Source organism: Malaclemys terrapin, chromosome 9 (assembly GCF_027887155.1).
Source record: "Malaclemys terrapin pileata isolate rMalTer1 chromosome 9, rMalTer1.hap1, whole genome shotgun sequence".
In the NCBI taxonomy this organism is placed as follows: domain Eukaryota; kingdom Metazoa; phylum Chordata; order Testudines; family Emydidae; genus Malaclemys; species Malaclemys terrapin.
The window spans coordinates 48,651,817-48,669,579 of record NC_071513.1 but is presented as its reverse complement, the minus strand read 5'-3'; the positions used below and the strand labels follow the sequence as shown (position 1 = coordinate 48,669,579).

Genomic DNA, 17,763 nt, shown 5'->3' with positions numbered 1-17,763 from the left:
CTCCAAAGTGCCATTTTAGTGTCCCCCATACATTTTATAAGCACACTCTCCACTCCATTATCCAAGTCATCCATTAAAATATTGACTAGTACCAGACTCAGGACAGAGCCCTGCAGCACCCCACTAGATATGCCCTACCAGGGTGACGGTGAACCGTTGATAACTACTCTTTGATTGAGATCTTTTAACCAGTTGTTCACCCATTTTATGGTAATCTAGACAGCATTTCCATAGTTTGCTCATGCCATGTGGCACTGTGTCAAAAGCCTTACTACAAATCAAGACATATCATGTCTACAGCTTCCCCTCTATCCACTAAACCTGTCAAAGAAGGAAATTAGATTGGTTTGGCATGATTTGTTCTTGACAAATCCATCCTGCCTATTTCTTATAACCCTCTAGGGTTACAAATTGGTGAGTGAGAAGCAGAAGAGCTCTAGAAAAAAGATGTAACAAAGGCTGATTGCCCAAGTGTATAATTAGGCTGGGCAGAACTCAGTTTATAATTTTGAGGGATAATATCAATGTTTATTTTTAACCATTTGTTTAGAGTTTTATCAATTTAAATGTCCACATTTGCAGAAAATTGTGGCAGGGGGGTCTGCTAATGCCAGTAGACATTGTGATTCCAAAAGTTAAAGCTTTATAACTGTTAAAAAGACAAATTGTTAACATCCCATGGCAAACAATACAATGTGAATATCCTTAAATCAAAACTAAAATAATTTTTCAAGTAGCATTTTTCTTACTTTGCCTATCTGTAAATGTCAGTGATCATCAATGGAAATACTTTTTTGTTGGTTTGCGCGTGTATGGCAAAAATCAACATTTATTGACATTTGCCAATAAAATCCTAATCCTTCCAAGCTTACATACCCAACAGGCCCGCACTGAGATTTGCTGCAAGTTAATTTTGGGTAAGAACAGGCCTGAATGATCATGGAAGCTGAATTTTTAATGTGCACTCCTGGAGCGGCACTATAAAACACCACTGCGGTGACTCCAGTGTATTGTGTTCCCAGTGTTTTAAACAAATGCTCTGTGCACTGCTGCTGCTAATTTCGAATAGCCTGAAGATCCCAAGTCATCGGTATGGCTAGCCTCACAACTGGCCCCCTTTTTACCTGCCTTTACATCCACAGTGAGCTGGGGCACTTTCCAGATTGATGGTGCAGCACTTTGGACTCTCCCGGCCTCTCTGAGCAGGACCTGCTGGCAGAGCCCCCAAGGTCCACACATTTTTTAAGCAGCTAATGTGTTTCTGTGCTGACTGATTTGCAAAGCTGCCCTAGCTGGGCTTCCCCAGCTATGCAGCTCACCCAACTTAAGGTATTTACGAATCTCCCTAGCCCATTGCAGTGCACATTGTTGGAATGATGCCAAAGAAGGCCCCCGGGGGTCGGGTGGGATATAAAAGAATACCCCTGTCAAACAGTAACAGCTGGCATCACTAGCCATAAGTTTTCCACCCATTCACAAACTATTGGACACAGCTTCTGTCTTTCCCCTGATCTGAGAGCAGAGGAATGAGGGTGGGAAATTCATTCTCCTGAGCAGCACTCTCATCTGGGAGAGAGTTTAACCCTGCAATAGCACCTTTAATAACTGCTTGAGCAGATAAGTGGAAGGGATTTCTGGGCAGGTAAGGACTGAGCCTCCTGGTCCGTCAGCTACTCCAAAAGGACAGAATATGTGAGGGCTGGAGTTTAGGACTCCTCTTAGAGCAATTCAGTTTTATCCTTCGGAGCTTGTCTGCACTCGTGGGAATGTGGGTTAGCAAATTATTGAGGCAAATTTGGTGGTAGTGGACTAGAGTCTAAACTGGGATAATTTACACCTTCTCCTGGCCCCTCAGGTTAAATTATATTATCTTAACCTCCCACAAACCTACTTACACAGTCACCTTTGCACATCACCCTTGCATTTGGATTTGTTTTTAAAGTAGCACAGATATGGTCAACCAAGAACTCACAATTACCTTCTTGTAACATAAGAATAAAGGGACAGTCAGTGCGAGTGAAAGGCTACCAATTTAAAAAAAGATCAAAGGATTTTTTTTGTATACTGCACAATTTATCTATGGAACTCATTGCCACAAGGTATTAGTGAGGCCAAAAGCTTAGCTGAATTGAACAAAGGATTAGATGGTTGTACAGTTAATCAGAACGACATCAATGGTGACATTAGATAACCTGCAAAATTTTAGAAGGGCTCTGAAACCTAATGTTTCAGGATATAAGCTGTCACTGCTTGGGGAAAGGAAGAAACTGTCTCTCCATAATTGTCCATTATGAGGATTCTTGCCCCTGCCTCTGGAGTATCTGTACTTGGAGACAGGTTCCTCATCAGGTGGACCACAGGTCAATCCCACTGCAGTTTTTATGTGACACAGTTGATCAGCTGTAACCTATAAGCTGCAAGACAAACTCAGTGATTGTATGTTTCCAACAGAGCTGAGAAAATGTTTGCTCTTCAAAATATTTATGACAAAACTGGAAAAGATTTGGGGCACTTGCTAACGTTTTATGAGCCAGTAGGCTTGCTTTCACAGCGTTTGGTTTGGTCCCCTCAGTGTGCTAGATTCTTTCTCATTGCAAAAGTCAGTTGCTCATTGACAATAAACAAGCGTAGTCACCCAAAGGTGAAAAAGTACAAAACCATCCCTACCCCTCACCCCAGCTACCCACTCTGTGTGTGTGTGTGTGTGTGTGTGTGTGTAAAAAAAAAAAAAAAAAAAAAAAGTCATCACACAACTCAAATTCCCTGAGTAGATTTTACTTGCAATCACATTCACTCAGCTCAGAAATTACACTCTCTGCGCATCACCCACTTTCCTGGTTTGGTTGCTCTGAGTTTAGATCTGTGCTCAATTCCCTACAACTAGATGCTGGTAGAATAAGTGCTTACCGGGTTGTTAGAGGCTGGCAAAGGCATGCTGCTTCTTCCCTGGCCTGGGGGATACTCATTCCACTGGGATTTCTTCTCTCGGCTTCTTCTGCTTCCAAGTTTCTCCGACCCCACTGAGCCAACACATGAGGCCACTGCCAGGAATCCCACACACAGTAATAGGAGCCAGTGGCTGGCAGGGAGGGATCCAGCCATCCTTCAACACGGCACCAAAGAGATGGTCCTTTCTCTCCAGGAGCCAAAGTTTCTATGGCCACCCAGAAGCAGGCATTGTCAGTAAGAGCAAGAAGAAATCTGACTGTGTCCTGTTAGGAGTGGCGTGTTTGGGGGAAGAGATGATACTCCAGCAATGTCAGGCCTGTCCTCCCATCAGCACCAGCTCAGGAGATGGGTTGCCCTGCAGAACAGCCGGCTTGTACTCGACAGCTGAGCCACCTGGCCCGAGGAGAGGGCAATGCGTCCTACTTTGTGGGGGGAAAGCACATTGTGTAGGTTCAAGGATCCCTTAGAGAAATGTCCCTGTACTTCAGAGTACTTCCTGCTCCAATCCGCCCGTGAGAGCTCGGACCAAGAGGCTGGGCATGGGCTTAAAAACCCACCAGCTGGGGCTGAGTCCAGCTGGGAGAGGGCTATCTCCCTTGCTTGCCTCCTTTCTTGGGCTGCCTTTGGAGCTGTAAATACAGTCTCTTCCCAGCAGCTCTCATGTGCTCCTTCCCTTCACAGCTGGAGGGGCCAGGAGAATGCCCAGTTTCTCTGCTGGTGGCTCTCACTCCAGCCTGGCCCTGGCTGGGATCTGTGGCTCATGAGAGACACCCATGTCTGGTGCACTGCCCTCTCTCTCCCTGGGTTTCTGTGGGCACTGCTCCTGGTGCAGCAGACCTTGGCTGTCTCGGTCTGATATTCTTGCTTACATCCACTCCTTTTAATGAGCTTGAATTCCCCGCCTCATAGGCACTGCCTCACGCACGCACTCCAGGGAGCCAGAGAGCCCCCTCCTGGCTTCAAGTGTTAGGTGCAACCATTTCCAACCTCTGGCTCCATGAGCTAGAGACTGGCAGCTGGGAACCCAGGGACAGGTGCACAGAAGCTCCAGTCACACTAAGTACAAGGCAATTTTCACGGAGAGGGCCACAGGCAAGAGGACTGAAGCAAATCCCCAGCCAGCAGCCTCTAGACTCCTTTCAGCCCACGGTGATCTGAGTGACCCTCATTGCGTGTCTGACTGTGGCTGCAGTGGCTCATCCTGAGAGGCAATGGCCCCTATTTGCCCAGCGAAGAACTAACCCCATCCAGGGCTCTGCATGCTTTATGCAAGTGATTCTTCAGCAAAGCTTCAGCAGGACCATAGGGTATTCCTGCTTGGGACAGCTGACTGCACCACTTACTAACTGGAGGAGCTGCATCACTTCCCCCTTGAGCTCCTCAGACCCTTCTATGGGCCATCCTGAGCATCCAGCTGCCAGTGCCTCGCTAGCTATGGATAGGATGGGCATGTCTGAGGTGGGCATGGACTGCTCCACTCATTAGCAAAGGAAAATCTGGTCTCCAGTTACCATGAGCACCTAGGGATATGCCTCATTGGTGGGTGCTGAACTCATAGGAGGGGTTCTAACTTGCTCAGTTTCCTGCATCAGCTGGGACACACTAGGGCTTTAATCTTTAAGGGAGTCCCCTCTCCTGACCGGGCAGCGACAGTGGCCAGGGCTTGGAGCTGCTATGACAACATTGCTCTGGCCATCCTAGAATCGGGTCAGTCCTGCCTAGGGCATGGAAATGTCTAGTGCCAACCCCAAAGCCAGTAGTCTCCCCTACCCACATGGGCTTTGGGTTAAAACTGGCTCGGGTCCCCCAGGAGCACACAGGGAAGAGCAGGATTTTATCAAATATACACCAAAAATACTGGGCCCAATTGCCAGGGCTGGCCAGTGGCTATGGAGCAGGGAGCTCATCCCACGCATGAGCGCATTTGGGTCTCAGTCTTGCCAGGTGCTGAGCACTCTGTCCCCAATCCAGCAAAGCACATAAACACGTGCTTAGCTTGAAGCAAGAGAGTGGAGCCTCTAAAGAGACAGAGAGTGGGATCCCAGCCCCACTGAAGTCAATGGAACCAGGATTTCTCCTGAGTCATCTTGGGGAACCCCAAAGCTTTTTGTTGTTCCAATCATGGAGCAGAAACCATATCATGTGACCAGAGGCAGATTACCGCTTTGTGAGGCCCTGGGCCAGAGCAAATGGGGGCCCCTCCCCACCCCTTCCGCCTGCAGTCTCCCCCACCCTCCTCCCCAGTGCTCCTGCCAGGGAAATGAGGTCGGGGCACAGGGGCTTCCCCCACTCTCTGGCAGGAGCACTGGGCAGGTGGAACTGGTCAGGATGCAGTGGGGGTGCCCATTTTTCCAGGGCCCCCCAATTGGCTGGGGCCCCTGGGCATGGGCCCCGTTGTCCCAGTGGCTAATCCGCCACTGCATATGACTGATGTGACTGTGCATGAGTCCCCCCCTTATCCCTGAGCACCCCCTTGTGACTGGAGGCCTAACACCAGGATTAAATCCCACATCCCCTCTTGGGCCCCTAAGGCCGGTACAACAGGCTCTCTTCCCTTAATAATACCTCCTTGAGACTGGATTGTTACAAAAATAAATAATCAACAACCAAAGGCCCCAATCAGTCCAGGCTCACCCCCAGTGCATGTAGGCCTTAAAATCTCACAAGATCTAGGTCACTAATGTAGCACATACCACACTCTGGCATCTGCCACCACACCGAGGCACATTTCTGACCTTCTCCTGTCCTGCTGCCAGCCCACTCTTCCCATAGGAACCTGCCCTCCCCAGCTTCTCAACTGGGAGTGCCTCTTCACCACGGGAGCTGCCATCAATCCCCCTGTTCCAGTATCCTTTCCTAGCTCTCCAGCATGAAGACATTACCAGATAAATCCCTCCATTGCTCCTCCTGTCTTTAGCCCTCCTACCCTGGCTCGGGGAGCTCAGCTAGCAATCCCCTCTGCTGCTCTTCAGCCTTGCCCCCAGAAACCAACAGCTTCCTTCAGGGACCTTCTCCCTCTGTTTGTCCCTGATCCTTTATAGAAATTAAGAAGGTGCCACCCCACCCTCTTAATTCACCAAACTGGGACACCTGTCCTGGCATAGAGGCACTGGACCTGCTTCATTTAATGGGGCCAGCCACCCTGTGACAGTAACTCACCATACTCTACAAACAGTGCCTTGTCAAATAGTGCATGAACAACCTGGAGCCCAAACGTGTTGGAATAAATAACAACCAATGATAAATAGACAACAATGCATAGAAATCACAACCCACCAATGTCTTTGTTCAGCTGTGCTCCATATCAGCTCAAAGCGTGCCCTGTCCTCACTGCCCTTGCCGCTATAAACCTTGGCCAACCCCTGCCATGATTACTGTAACCTCTTTTCCAGCCACCCTCTTCTCTCTCCATGCTGTCAAAAATACTGCAGCTACACTCATCTTTTCCCCAGTTACCCTGACTCCCTTCCCTGCCCCCTTGGCTCTTATCACACTAAGTTCAAGTTCTTTGTCCTCCCTACACCCTTGCTTATGTCCTATGCTCTTCTCAGTCCTCTTGGCTTGCTGCACCCTATGGGACTGAGCCAAATCCCATGGATGTTGATGGGAATCTTCCTTGACATCAGTGGGCTGTTTCTCTCACTCTCAGAAGTTATTGTCCTCAGCCTCTGCATTCTTGGGCGACTTGGGCTGCACACACAGACTATGGCCATCCAGAGCGCACATCTCTCTCCCTGCACTCAGTGCTTGTGGAATCCTATGGTATCAGTGGGTGGCTCTCACTCACACTTAGTAGCTGTATTGAGCACTGCGCATGGCTCCCACTATTTTAGGATAGGTTCAGTGTGTGAATATAGCTTGCAAGTGTGACTCTCCACGACATGGTCCTGGCACACTAAGAGCAGAGTGTTCCCAAGAGACTAGCTAGGTTTCCTACATGCTGAATGTTAGTGAGAGCTCCTTACAGTGGTAGCTCAATAAACAGCGAGGGCTTGGCAAGCAGAGTAATTCCATGTGCCGTAGGGTACAAGCGGAGCCATCTCTAGACCTACAAACCCCTCTTCATTAGGGTCAGGTACTTGGTCACCCTGGAGCAACAAGGTGGAATGAGCCAGCTGACATGGTCTGGTAATAGCACCTGTGACATCATTAAAACCTTCCAACAGGATGACACTCTTGCTGGAGTCAGGAAGTGACTTGGGCTTGTTGCCATGTGGACCAAGTTATTTTCCTAAACAGTGAGCAATATTAATGATGTCATAGGGGCTGCCAGAGGGCCAGATCTAATTGGTTTAGTCTTCCAGCAAATCCACATGTAATGATATCTCTGCGCTGTGCCATAGCCTGGTATGGCAGGGCTGTAGAGCACTTGCCTGCTCTGATTGCAGCACGGTGCTGAGATGGTGATATTATTACCCATGCTTGGTGTATGAGAATAGTCCAGTCTGACCACTGGAGTGGCATTCTGCAGTGTCATAGCGGTCAAAGGTCATTCTGAAAGCAGACCCTGCATAGATAGAGACCTGCACTCAATTTTTTAATTCTCCCTTCCTCATAAATCAATCAGTTAGTTTAAACATTAAGGGCTGTGTTGTTGGGCACCTTTGAGGAGGCTCAGCTGGGACGGATGTGTGGAAACGTAAAGGGCACCGGGGGAGGGGAGTGAAGAAAACTGGACTCTTCCCCTTCCTCTCCTTCACGCTCCAGTGAAATCTAATCCTCATTCTTGAGCTCTCGTGTCACTGTCTTGGCCCACAGCTCCCAGCAGACTGATGTAGCCAAGCTGTTCACTCTCGCTCCCCGTCAGAGGGAAGGACCTTGCAGATGAAGTCATGGGAATGAACCCTCCAGCCGTCCCTGAAAGCAAAGCAGTACGAATGGGAAGTCAATGTGTGGCCTCTTGCCTGTCTATGGGACTTCCCCTTGAGGCCCAGCAGTCAGTAGCCAAGTGAAACTAACTCAGCCAACCACTGCAGTGACTTCCCACCATACACAAGCCTGGTCAGCCCAGGGAGGGACAGCTGAGCATAGGGAGATGGTTTCCTGTATGCTATGGCAGGCTACTTGCCAGGTATCAGTGGGACAGGGTGGAGAGGAGCACAATACCTTTGCCTCGGATACCTCCTCTGGGTCCAAAGGGTTTGCAGTGCATGTAAAATGAGCTGTGAGCATGTCCCAGACATGCCTGGACACTAGGCTCTGTTGTTTGCAGGCCGTAAAGCAGACAAGCTTCTGCGGGAGGGGATGGGAGCGGGTGGAAGGCAGGCCATTCAAAGGAGTCTTGAAACATCTCTATTAAATGCATCAAAAAAGGGTACAATCACTGGCGGCTGCAGGGCTGTGATAACTCACCTATGACTGCTGGCGCGGGGATATGGGGGCCTGCAGCAGCCTTTCCAAACAGGGGTTTTGGATCACACTCTAACCCATGTGTGACACTATACCCCATATTCTTCTTACAGATATTGTTATTAGATGAATACGGCATAACTAAGATATGTTTTATGCAAGATGGATCATGTGCGATATTATTGGGACGGTTATGATTTACTGAAAGTGATTATCCTATTTGCGTGCATGTATCATTTCTGTATCTGAAGTTAGGAATATTGACTATGTATCAATTGCAAAAGTGTTTGCATCTGGGGAATGCCCACCAGACAAAATGCAATCAGTCTTGCTGGTTAGTCAATAAACCATTAGGGAAACAATAGAACTTTGAATTTCCCACCACCCTGAGAAACTTTCTGGGCTGCTGCTTTGACATTGCAGGGTCATGTGATCATGTCACCTGCTACTGGACACCATCTTAAAATGCTGGTATTTTTCCACTTGTAGGGGGTGGGGATCAAACTGGGAAGCAAAGGATTCCCACCATATATAAATCCTATTTAAGGCTGGGAAGTGAGTTAATCAGTGTCAGTTCTTCACTGAATTCCCACCCAAGATGACTGCTAAAAACACCGAAGACTGAACTGAGGAAGAACTGGACCCAGGCTAGAAGGTGTCTGGCCTGTGAAAGGAATATCTGGAGTTCTAAGATGCAAACAAAAGAAGTTTGTCTTCAAGAATCCCCGCAATCTGCTTAAAATAGCATTTAGGGTGAGAAATTATTACTGGTAGCCAGTTTCATAGAATATCAGGGTTGGAAGAGATCTTAGGAGCTCATCTAGTCCAACCCTTTGCTCAAAGCAGAACTAATCCCCAGACAGATTTTTGCCCCAGATCCCTAAATGGCCCCATCAAGGATTGAACTCACAACCCTAGATTTAGCAAGCCAATGCTCAAACCACTGAGCTATCCCTCCCTCTCTCCCTTACTGTAGTAAGCTTAGTTTGTGTGTTTGCTTTATTTGCTCAGTAATCTTCTTTGATTTGTTTGCTAGCCCTTATAATCACTTAAAATCTATCCTTTGTAGTTAATAAACTTGTTTTGTTTTCTGAAACCCAATTTGTGCAATTCATAATGGGGGGAGAGGGGAGCAAAAAGCTGTGCATGTCTTCCTCCACATTGGGGGAGAGGGGCAATTTTCATGAGCTTATGCTGTACAGATCTCTGTGCAGTGCAAGACAATATAATTTTGGGTTTACAATCCAGAGGGGGTGTGCACATGGGTGCTGGGCAATCCCCAAGCTGATTCTTCCCACGCAGAGCTGATCTCAGTGTCTGTGTCTTTCTGCAGCTGGGCGTGTCCTTACCTGTGTGTGTGCTAGAGGAGGCTTGGGGGCTGGATCAGCAGGACAGGGTGAGGGAGCTCAGGCTGGTGGAATGGGCAGGCTCAGTGGGACCCCAGTATATCAGGTGGCACCCTGAAAGGGGGGAAGCCTATCACACCATGGATGAGACAGTACAGTGATTCTGGCGAGCTCTCCATCTCTCCTAGCAGTGACCAGGTGGGAGGTTTGATTTCTGGCTGAGTGGGGCACCATCAGTATCTGTGTGGGGATGAGGAGCACACTCTCCTTACCCACCAGGACAGGAAAGCGAGAGCACAGAGTGCACAATGAGCATGCTACACTGCTGCTTGCTCCGGGGGGCTCTACAGGATTTGCCGGTGCTAGTTCAGCTGTCTCAAGTGAGGTGGCATTTTTAAAACAGGCCCAGGACTGCCATGCCCAAGTAGCAGTCCCTTTTTTATAGAATCATAGAAGATTAGGGTGGGAAGGGACCTCAGGAGGTCATCTAGTCCAACCTCCTGCTCAGAGCAGGACCATCACCAACTAAATCATCCCAGCCAGGGCTTTGTCAAGCCTGACTTTAAAAACCTCTAAGGATGGAGATTCCACCACCTCCCTAGGTTTCCCGTTCCAGTGCTTCACCGCGCTCTTAGTGAAATAGTTTTTCCTAATATCCAACCTAGACCTCCCCCACTGCAACTTGAAACCATTGCTCCTTGTTCTGTCATCTGCCACCACTGAGAACAGCCTAGCTCCATCCTCTTTGGAACCCCCCCTTCAGGTAGTTGAAGGCTGCTATCAAATCCACCCTCACTCTTCTCTTTGCAGACTAAACAAGCCCAGTTCCCTCAGCCTCTCCTCGTAAGTCATCTGCCCCAGCCCCCTAATCATTTTCATTGCCCTCCGCTGGACTCGCTCCAATTTGTCCACATCCTTTCTGTAGTGGGGGTCCCAAAACTGGATGCAATACTCCAGGTGTGGCCTCACCAGTGCCTAATAGATGGGAATAATCACTTCCCTCGATCTGCTGGCAATGCTCTTACTAATGCAGCCCAATATGCCATTAGCCTTCTTGGCAGCAAGGGCACACTGCTGACTCATATCCAGCTTCTCATCCACTGTAATCCCCAGGTCCTTTTCTGCAGAACTGCTGCTTAGCCAGTCGGTCCCCAGCCTGTAGCGGTGCATGGGATTCTTCCATCCTAAGTATCTCAAGTCTTAGCCAGGCGGTGAGCAAACAACCTTTAATATACTCTGTCTGAGAAGGGGCAATAGAGCCACCATCTAAGTCGTACTGAATCTGGGGCTCCAGGGTGCTCAGCCTGTGAAAGTCCTGTGATTAATCAAGGTAGGGTTAAAGATGTGTAACACAAGCTACAGATGACTTCACATTTTGCAATGCTGGCATGAACTCTGTGCGGGGTGGTGGTGGTGCAGGAATGAGAGAAAGACCACTGCCCTGTGCTGTGTTTCAGACTGGCAGATTCGCCTTCAGCTAATGTGGCAGAGGCCTGTGCCTTTGAGGTGGGCTTAGCTGGGTTCTCTCCCCACTGCCACCCTGCAGATTTGAGTGGTTTGGGTGTGGGCCATGACTCTGTTCCAGTATGGACTAGATATCTGTGTCTGGGAACGAGGGGCCAGTGCAGACACAGCACTAAGCCAGAGCCAGCGCAGGACACACTTCCGGTTTCAGTAGGTAGGAAAGGTGACAGGAGGCAAAGGGGGCGAGCATCTCATTGCAAGCCCCAGTGTTGGCTGCAGCACACTGTAGGAAGAAGGCCCTGAGCTGCAGACAGAGGAGTGACATTGGAAAGAAAACAGTACAGCAGCAGAGCCGGGGGAGAGCTGTTTATTTGCTGCTGTGCTCTGAAACAGTGCTTCATTCCAGTTTGCAAACGTGGTAAGAAGAGTAAACGGTGAGACACATTAGTGCCACTTATATGACTCCGGAGGCACCTGCTTGAGCTGGATACAAATTGGGACCTCAGATCCCCTAAAATGATCATAACCTGGTTAGCATCATTGCTGCACACACTGAACATTTGGGGCCAGATCCTTGGAGCTGCTGAGGTCCATGTGTTGCCAAAGCGGCATGTAGAACTTTAATGCTGCCCGAAGAGGCCATTACTGATTCCCCAGAGCTGGTAGAATCCTGAACTAGTGCAGGAAGCATGTCAGGGTCAGCTGTGCCTTATTGTTGTCTGGCCAGCAACAGCATTGCAAGGGGACCATTCTAGCTCTTGCAACTTAGAGCAGTCCTGTGGCTCCTCTAAGTTGTGCCAGCCACCAGTTTGGCCCCTGGCCAGCCCAGGATGGGGAGGAGACATACAGGTGATTTAGTGCTACCTTTGCCTCTCCTCCTAGATACACTGAACATGAGCCTCGCAAAGCTGTTTGTTTTTACATGAGACATTTTTATTTCACTAGGAACATTCTGAAACAATTCTGCTGAGCACATCAAATGCTGCATGGCTGCTACTGTGCTGCAGAGAGCTGCCAGCTCCCAACAGTCATGCTGAAAGAAATATTGTCTAGTATGGTAGCCATTCACAGTTACCTCAGTTAGAGAGGTACCATGGAGCATGATCACACACCTGGTCAAGGCAGGTTTGCAACCTGTTGTGAGCAGGATGACTGGGTTCTGGCCATGGGCTGCTCAAAAACTAGGAACATTGTGCAGAAAACAGTAATATTTCAAAGTTGTTGCCATTTTGCAGGGTTTGAAATTTTTTTTCAAAATTGTCTGCTGTCGTTTTTATCAGTCATTTTCCAAACGTTACATTTAACAACAACATCAAGATTCACTCGCAGCTTCGATGAACATTTGGCAAAAATATTGTGGCAAATGTTGCTAATGTCAGCACCAGCTGGAGGTGTAATTCATAGAATCATAGAATATCAGGGTGGGAAGGGACATCAGGAGGTCATCTAGCCCAACCCCCTGCTCAAACAGGTACAATCCCCAACTAAATCATCCCAGCCATGGCTTTTTCAAGCCTGACTTTAAAAATCTCCAAGGAAGGAGATTCCACCACCTCCCTAGGTAACGCATTCCAGTGCTTCACCACCCTCCTAGTGACAAAGTGTTTCCTAATATCCAACCTAAACCTCCCCCACTGCAACTTGAGACCATTACTCCTTGTTCTGTCATCTGGTACCACTAAGAACAGTCTAGATCCATCCTCTTTGGAAGCCCCTTTCAGGTAGTTGAAAGCAGCTATCAAATCCCCCCCAACCCCATTTTTTTCTTCTGCAGACTAAACAATCCCAGTTCCCTCAGCCTCTCCTCATAAATCATGTGCTCCAGCCCCCTAATCATATTTGTTGCCCTCTGCTGGACTCTTTCCAATTTTTCCACATCCTTTTTGCAGTGTGGGGCCCCAAACTGGACAGAGTACTCCAGATGAGGCCTCACCAATGCAGAATAGAGGGGAATGATCATGTCCCTCGATCTGCTGGCAATGCCCCTACTTATACAGCCCAAAATGCCGTTAGTCTTCTTGGCAACAAGGGCACACTGTTGACTCATATCCAGCTTCTCGGCCACTGTAACCCCTAGGTCCTTTTCTGCAGAACTGCTGCCTAGCCATTCGGTCCCTAGTCTGTAGCAGTGCATGGGATTCTTCCATCCTAAGTGCAGGACTCTGCACTTGTCCTTGTTGAACCTCATCAGATTTCTTTTGCGCCAATCCTCTAATTTGTCTAAGTCCCTCTGTATCCTATCCCTACCCTCCAGCATATCTACCACTCCTCCCAGTTTAGTGTCATCTCCAAACTTGCTGAGGGTGCAGTCCACACCATCCTCCAGATCATTAATAAAGATATTGAACAAAACCAGCCCCAGGACCGACCCTTGAGGCACTCCGCTTGATACCGGCTGCCAACTAGACATGGAGCCATTGATCACTACCCGTTGAGCCCGACAATCTAGCCAGCTTTCTATCCACTTATAGTACATTCATCCAGCCCATACGTCTTTAACTTGCTGGCAAGAATACTGCGGGAGACTGTATCAAAAGCTTTGCTAAAGTCAAGGAATAATACGTCCACTGCTTTCCCCTCATCCACAGAGCCAGTTATCTTGTCATAGAAGGCAATTAGATTAGTCAGGCATGACTTGCCCTTGGTGAATCGATGCTGACTGTTTCTGATCACTTTCCTCTCCTCTAAGTGCTTCAGAATTGATTCCTTGAGGACCTGCTCCATGATTTTTCCGGGGACTGAGGTGAGGCTGACTGGCCTGTAGTTCCCTGGATCCTCCTTCTCCCCTTTTTTAAAGATGGGCACTACATTAGCCTTTTTCCAGTCATCCGGGACCACCCCCGATTGCCATGAGTTTTCAAAGATAATGGCCAATGGCTTTGCAATCACATCCACCAACTCCTTTAGCACCCTCGGATGCAGTGCGTCCGGCCCCATGGACTTGTGCTTGTCCAGCCTTTCTAAAAAGTCCTGAACCACTTCTTTCTCCACAGAAGGCTGGTCACCTCCTCCCCATGCTGTGCTGCCTAGTGCAGTAGTCTGGGAGCTGACCTTGTTCATGAACACAGAGGCAAAAAAAAGCATTGAGTACATTAGCTTTTTCCACATCCTCTGTCACTAGGTTGCCTCCCTCATTTAGTAAGGAGCCCACACTTTCCTTGACTTTCATCTTGTTGCTAACATACCTGAAGAAACCCTTCTTGTTACTCTTAACATCTCTTGCTAACTGCAACTCCAAGTGTGATTTGGCCTTCCTGATTTCACTCCTGCATGGCTGAGCAATATTTTTATTCACCTCCCTAGTCATCTGTCCAATCTTCCACTTCTTGTAAGGTTCTTTTTTATGTTTAAGCTCAGCAAGGATTTCATTGTTAAGCCAAGCTGGTCGCCTGCCATATTTACTATTCTTTCTACACATCGGGATGGTTTGTTCCTGCAACCTCATTAAGGATTCTTTAAAATATAGCCAGCTCACCTGGACTCCTTTCCCCCTCATGTTATTCTCCCAGGGGATCCTGCCCATCAGTTCCCTGAGGGAGTCAAAGCCTGCTTTTCTGAAGTCCAGGGTCCGTATTCTGCTGCTCTCCTTTCTTCCTTGTGTCAGGATCCTGAACTTGACCATCTCATAGTCACTGCCTTCCAGGTTACCATACACTTTTGCTTCCCCTACTAATTCTTCCCGGTTTGTGAGCAGCAGGTCAAGAAAAGCTCTGCCCCTAGTTGGTTCCTTCAGCACTTCCACCAGGAAATTGTCCCCTACACTTTCAAAAAACTTCCTGGTTTGTCTGTGCACTGCGGTATTGCTCTCCCAGCAGATGTCAGGATGATTGAAGTCCCCCATGAGAAACAGGGCCTGTGAACTAGTAACTTCTGTTAGTTGCTGGAAGAAAGCCTCGTCCACCTCATCCCCCTGGTCTGGTGGTCTATAGCAGACTCCCACCAGGACATCACCCTTGTTGCTCACACTTCTAAACTTCATCCAGAGACTCTCAGGTTTTTCTGCAGTTTCATACTGGAGCTCTGAACAGTCATATTGCTCTCTTACATACAATGCAACTCCCCCACCTTTTCTGCTCTGCCTGTCCTTCCTGAACAGTTTATATCCATCTATGACAGTACTCCCACCAAGTCTCTGTTATTTCAATCACATCATAATTCCTTGACTGTGCCAGGACTTCCAGTTCTCCCTGCTTGGTTCCCAGGCTTCTTGCATTTGTGTATAGGCACTTAAGATAATTTGCTGATTGTCCTGCTTTCTCAGTATGAGGCAGGAGCAGGGCCAGCACAACCCATTAGGCGGCCTACGGCACTAACATTTGGGAGGCAGCGACCGCGGTGGCTGGATCTTCGGCCGCCCCAGTCGTCTTCAGTATTTCGGGGGCGGGACCTTCTGCTGCCTCTGTCCAGGGTGGCATTTTGGGGGAGGGACCTTCCACTGCCTAGGGCGGCAAAAAAGCTGGCGGTGCTCCTGGGCAGGAGTCCTCCCCTCTTGCGCTCTCCTGCTCGTGCTTCCTCCCGGTATCCCACTTCCCCACTTACCTCAGGGCTTTGGTCTCCTTCCCTGGTGAACCTAGTTTAAAGCCCTCCTCACTAGGTTAGCCAGCCTGCTTGAGAAGATGCTTTTCCCTCTCTTCGTTAGGTGGAGCCTGTCTGTGCCGAGCACTCCTTCTCCTTGGAACACCATCCCATGGTCAAAGAATCCAAACCCTTCTCTCTGACACCACCTGCGTAGCTATTCGTTGACTTCCACGATTCAACGGTCTCTACCCGGGCCTTTTCCTTTCACAGGGAGGATGGACAAGAACACCACTTGCACCTCAAATTCCTTTATCCTTCTTCCCAGAGCCACGTAGTCTGCAGTGATCCGCTCAAGGTCATTCTTGGCAGTATCATTCCTGGCTCGGGTTGACATACACGCTTTAGCTCTGCTTGTGCTAGCACCTAAAATTAGCAGCCTGGACACCATGGCCTCAGGGTGGCTCAGACAACCCCCTGAGCATAACTCAGGCTGGGGATCCTGGGTCTGTCCTCAGGCAGCTAGGCACAGTGGCCTTGCTGCTATTTTATGTGCTAGCTCAAGCAGAGCTATTATGTGTCCATCAGGAATCATACCTGCCAGCTGCAGTGTAGACAAACCCTTAGTCTCACTGACTGGGGATGACCCGCCCCAAAAAGATTTTGTTGGAGAGGCTCTTCTCTGAACCTTCTCCAGGAGGTCTGTTTGGAGAGAGAGCTGGCAAGCCCAGGCTGAGCTGAGTCAGGGTGATAGTCAAAGCAGCACGGGAGGATTTAGCAGCATCAGTGGAGATGGCACGGCTAAATCACAGTCCGACTCTGTGAGAGGGGCCCACAGACTCTTGCTGTCCTCAGACTCTTGATGGGCCAATGGCTGTTCTCAGTTTCACTAGTGTAAATCCAAAGTGACCCAGTGAAGTCACTCTGTATTTCACTGGTGTAACTGAGAACAGAATGTGGCCCCACAGCACAATGCTCAGTGAGTGTGGAGGACAGGACTGACAAGTGCTCAGCTGTAGGCTTTGAACCCAGGTTGTAGGTGAAGGACTCAGTTTGAAAGAAACAACATACTTGCAGACAGCAAAAAAATAAAAGAAATGACCAATTACCAGGCCCTTTTCTCTCTGCTCGTTAGTATCGCTGAGAGCTAACTGCATATGGCGGCAGCAGAAACACGACTCCTTTCTACTAAAGCAGCAGCTGACTCAGTATTGGACTGAGGCTGTCTGAGTGGTCTGGACTAGTTAGGGCTATGGCATAGATAGCACTAAATAAAATGAATGAGGAGTACCTGTGGCACCTTAGAGACTAACACATTTATTTGAGCATAAGCTTTCGTGGGCTAAAACCCACTTCATCGGATGCATGCAGTGGAAAATACAGTAGGAAGATATATATACACAGAGGACATGAAAAAATGGGTGTTACCATACTAACTATAACAAGAGTAATCAGTTAAGTTGGGCTATAATCAGTAGGAGGATAAAAAAACTTTTGTAGTGATAATCAGGATGGCCCATTTCCAACAGTTGACAAGAAGGTGTGCGTAACAGTAGGGGAAAAAATTAGGATGGGGAAATAAATTTTACTTTGTGTAATGACCCATCTACTCGCAGTCTTTATTCAAGCCTATTTAATGGTGTCCAGTTTGCAAATTAATTCCAATTCTGCAGTTTCTTATTGGAGTCTGTTTTTGACTTTTTTTTTGTTGGAGTATTGTGACTTTGAGGTCTGTAATCGAGTGACCAGGAGATTGAAGTGTTCTCCGACTGGTTTTTGAATGTTATAATTCTTGACATCTGATTTGTGTCCATTTATTCTTTTACGTAGAAACTGTCCGGTTTGGCCAATGTACATGGCAGAGGGGCATTGCTGGCACATGATGGCATATATCACATTAGTAGATGTGCAGGTGAACGAGCCTCTGATAGTGTGGCTGATGAGTCTCACACATTGTATAGAACATTCTGGCTATCACTTCCAATAACCCTCAAGGTGCACATACAGGACAGGCTTCACCAGGGTTGCACTCAGCATCCTCTCTGTGTTGCTACAGAAATCCAGTTTCAGATTTGGATTCTCCTGATAGCAGAGTTTGGCTCAAGTCAGTTTGGGTTACCTTTTTTCCTACTCTCAGCAT

General features: G+C 48.3%; 1 protein-coding gene across 2 annotated transcripts in view; it reads right to left on the bottom strand.

The window, feature by feature from the left end:
- ERFE (erythroferrone) overlaps nt 1–3,780 on the bottom strand; it is a 34,783-nt gene extending 31,003 nt beyond the window's left edge. For both annotated transcript variants that reach the window (XM_054039450.1, XM_054039448.1), the window contains exon 1: nt 2,908–3,780. In XM_054039450.1, coding sequence (XP_053895425.1) covers nt 2,908–3,102 — 195 coding nt within the window. In that variant the 5' untranslated portion in view covers nt 3,103–3,780. The remainder of the gene's footprint in view (nt 1–2,907) is intronic.
- Between the last annotated feature and the right edge of the window lie 13,983 nt (nt 3,781–17,763).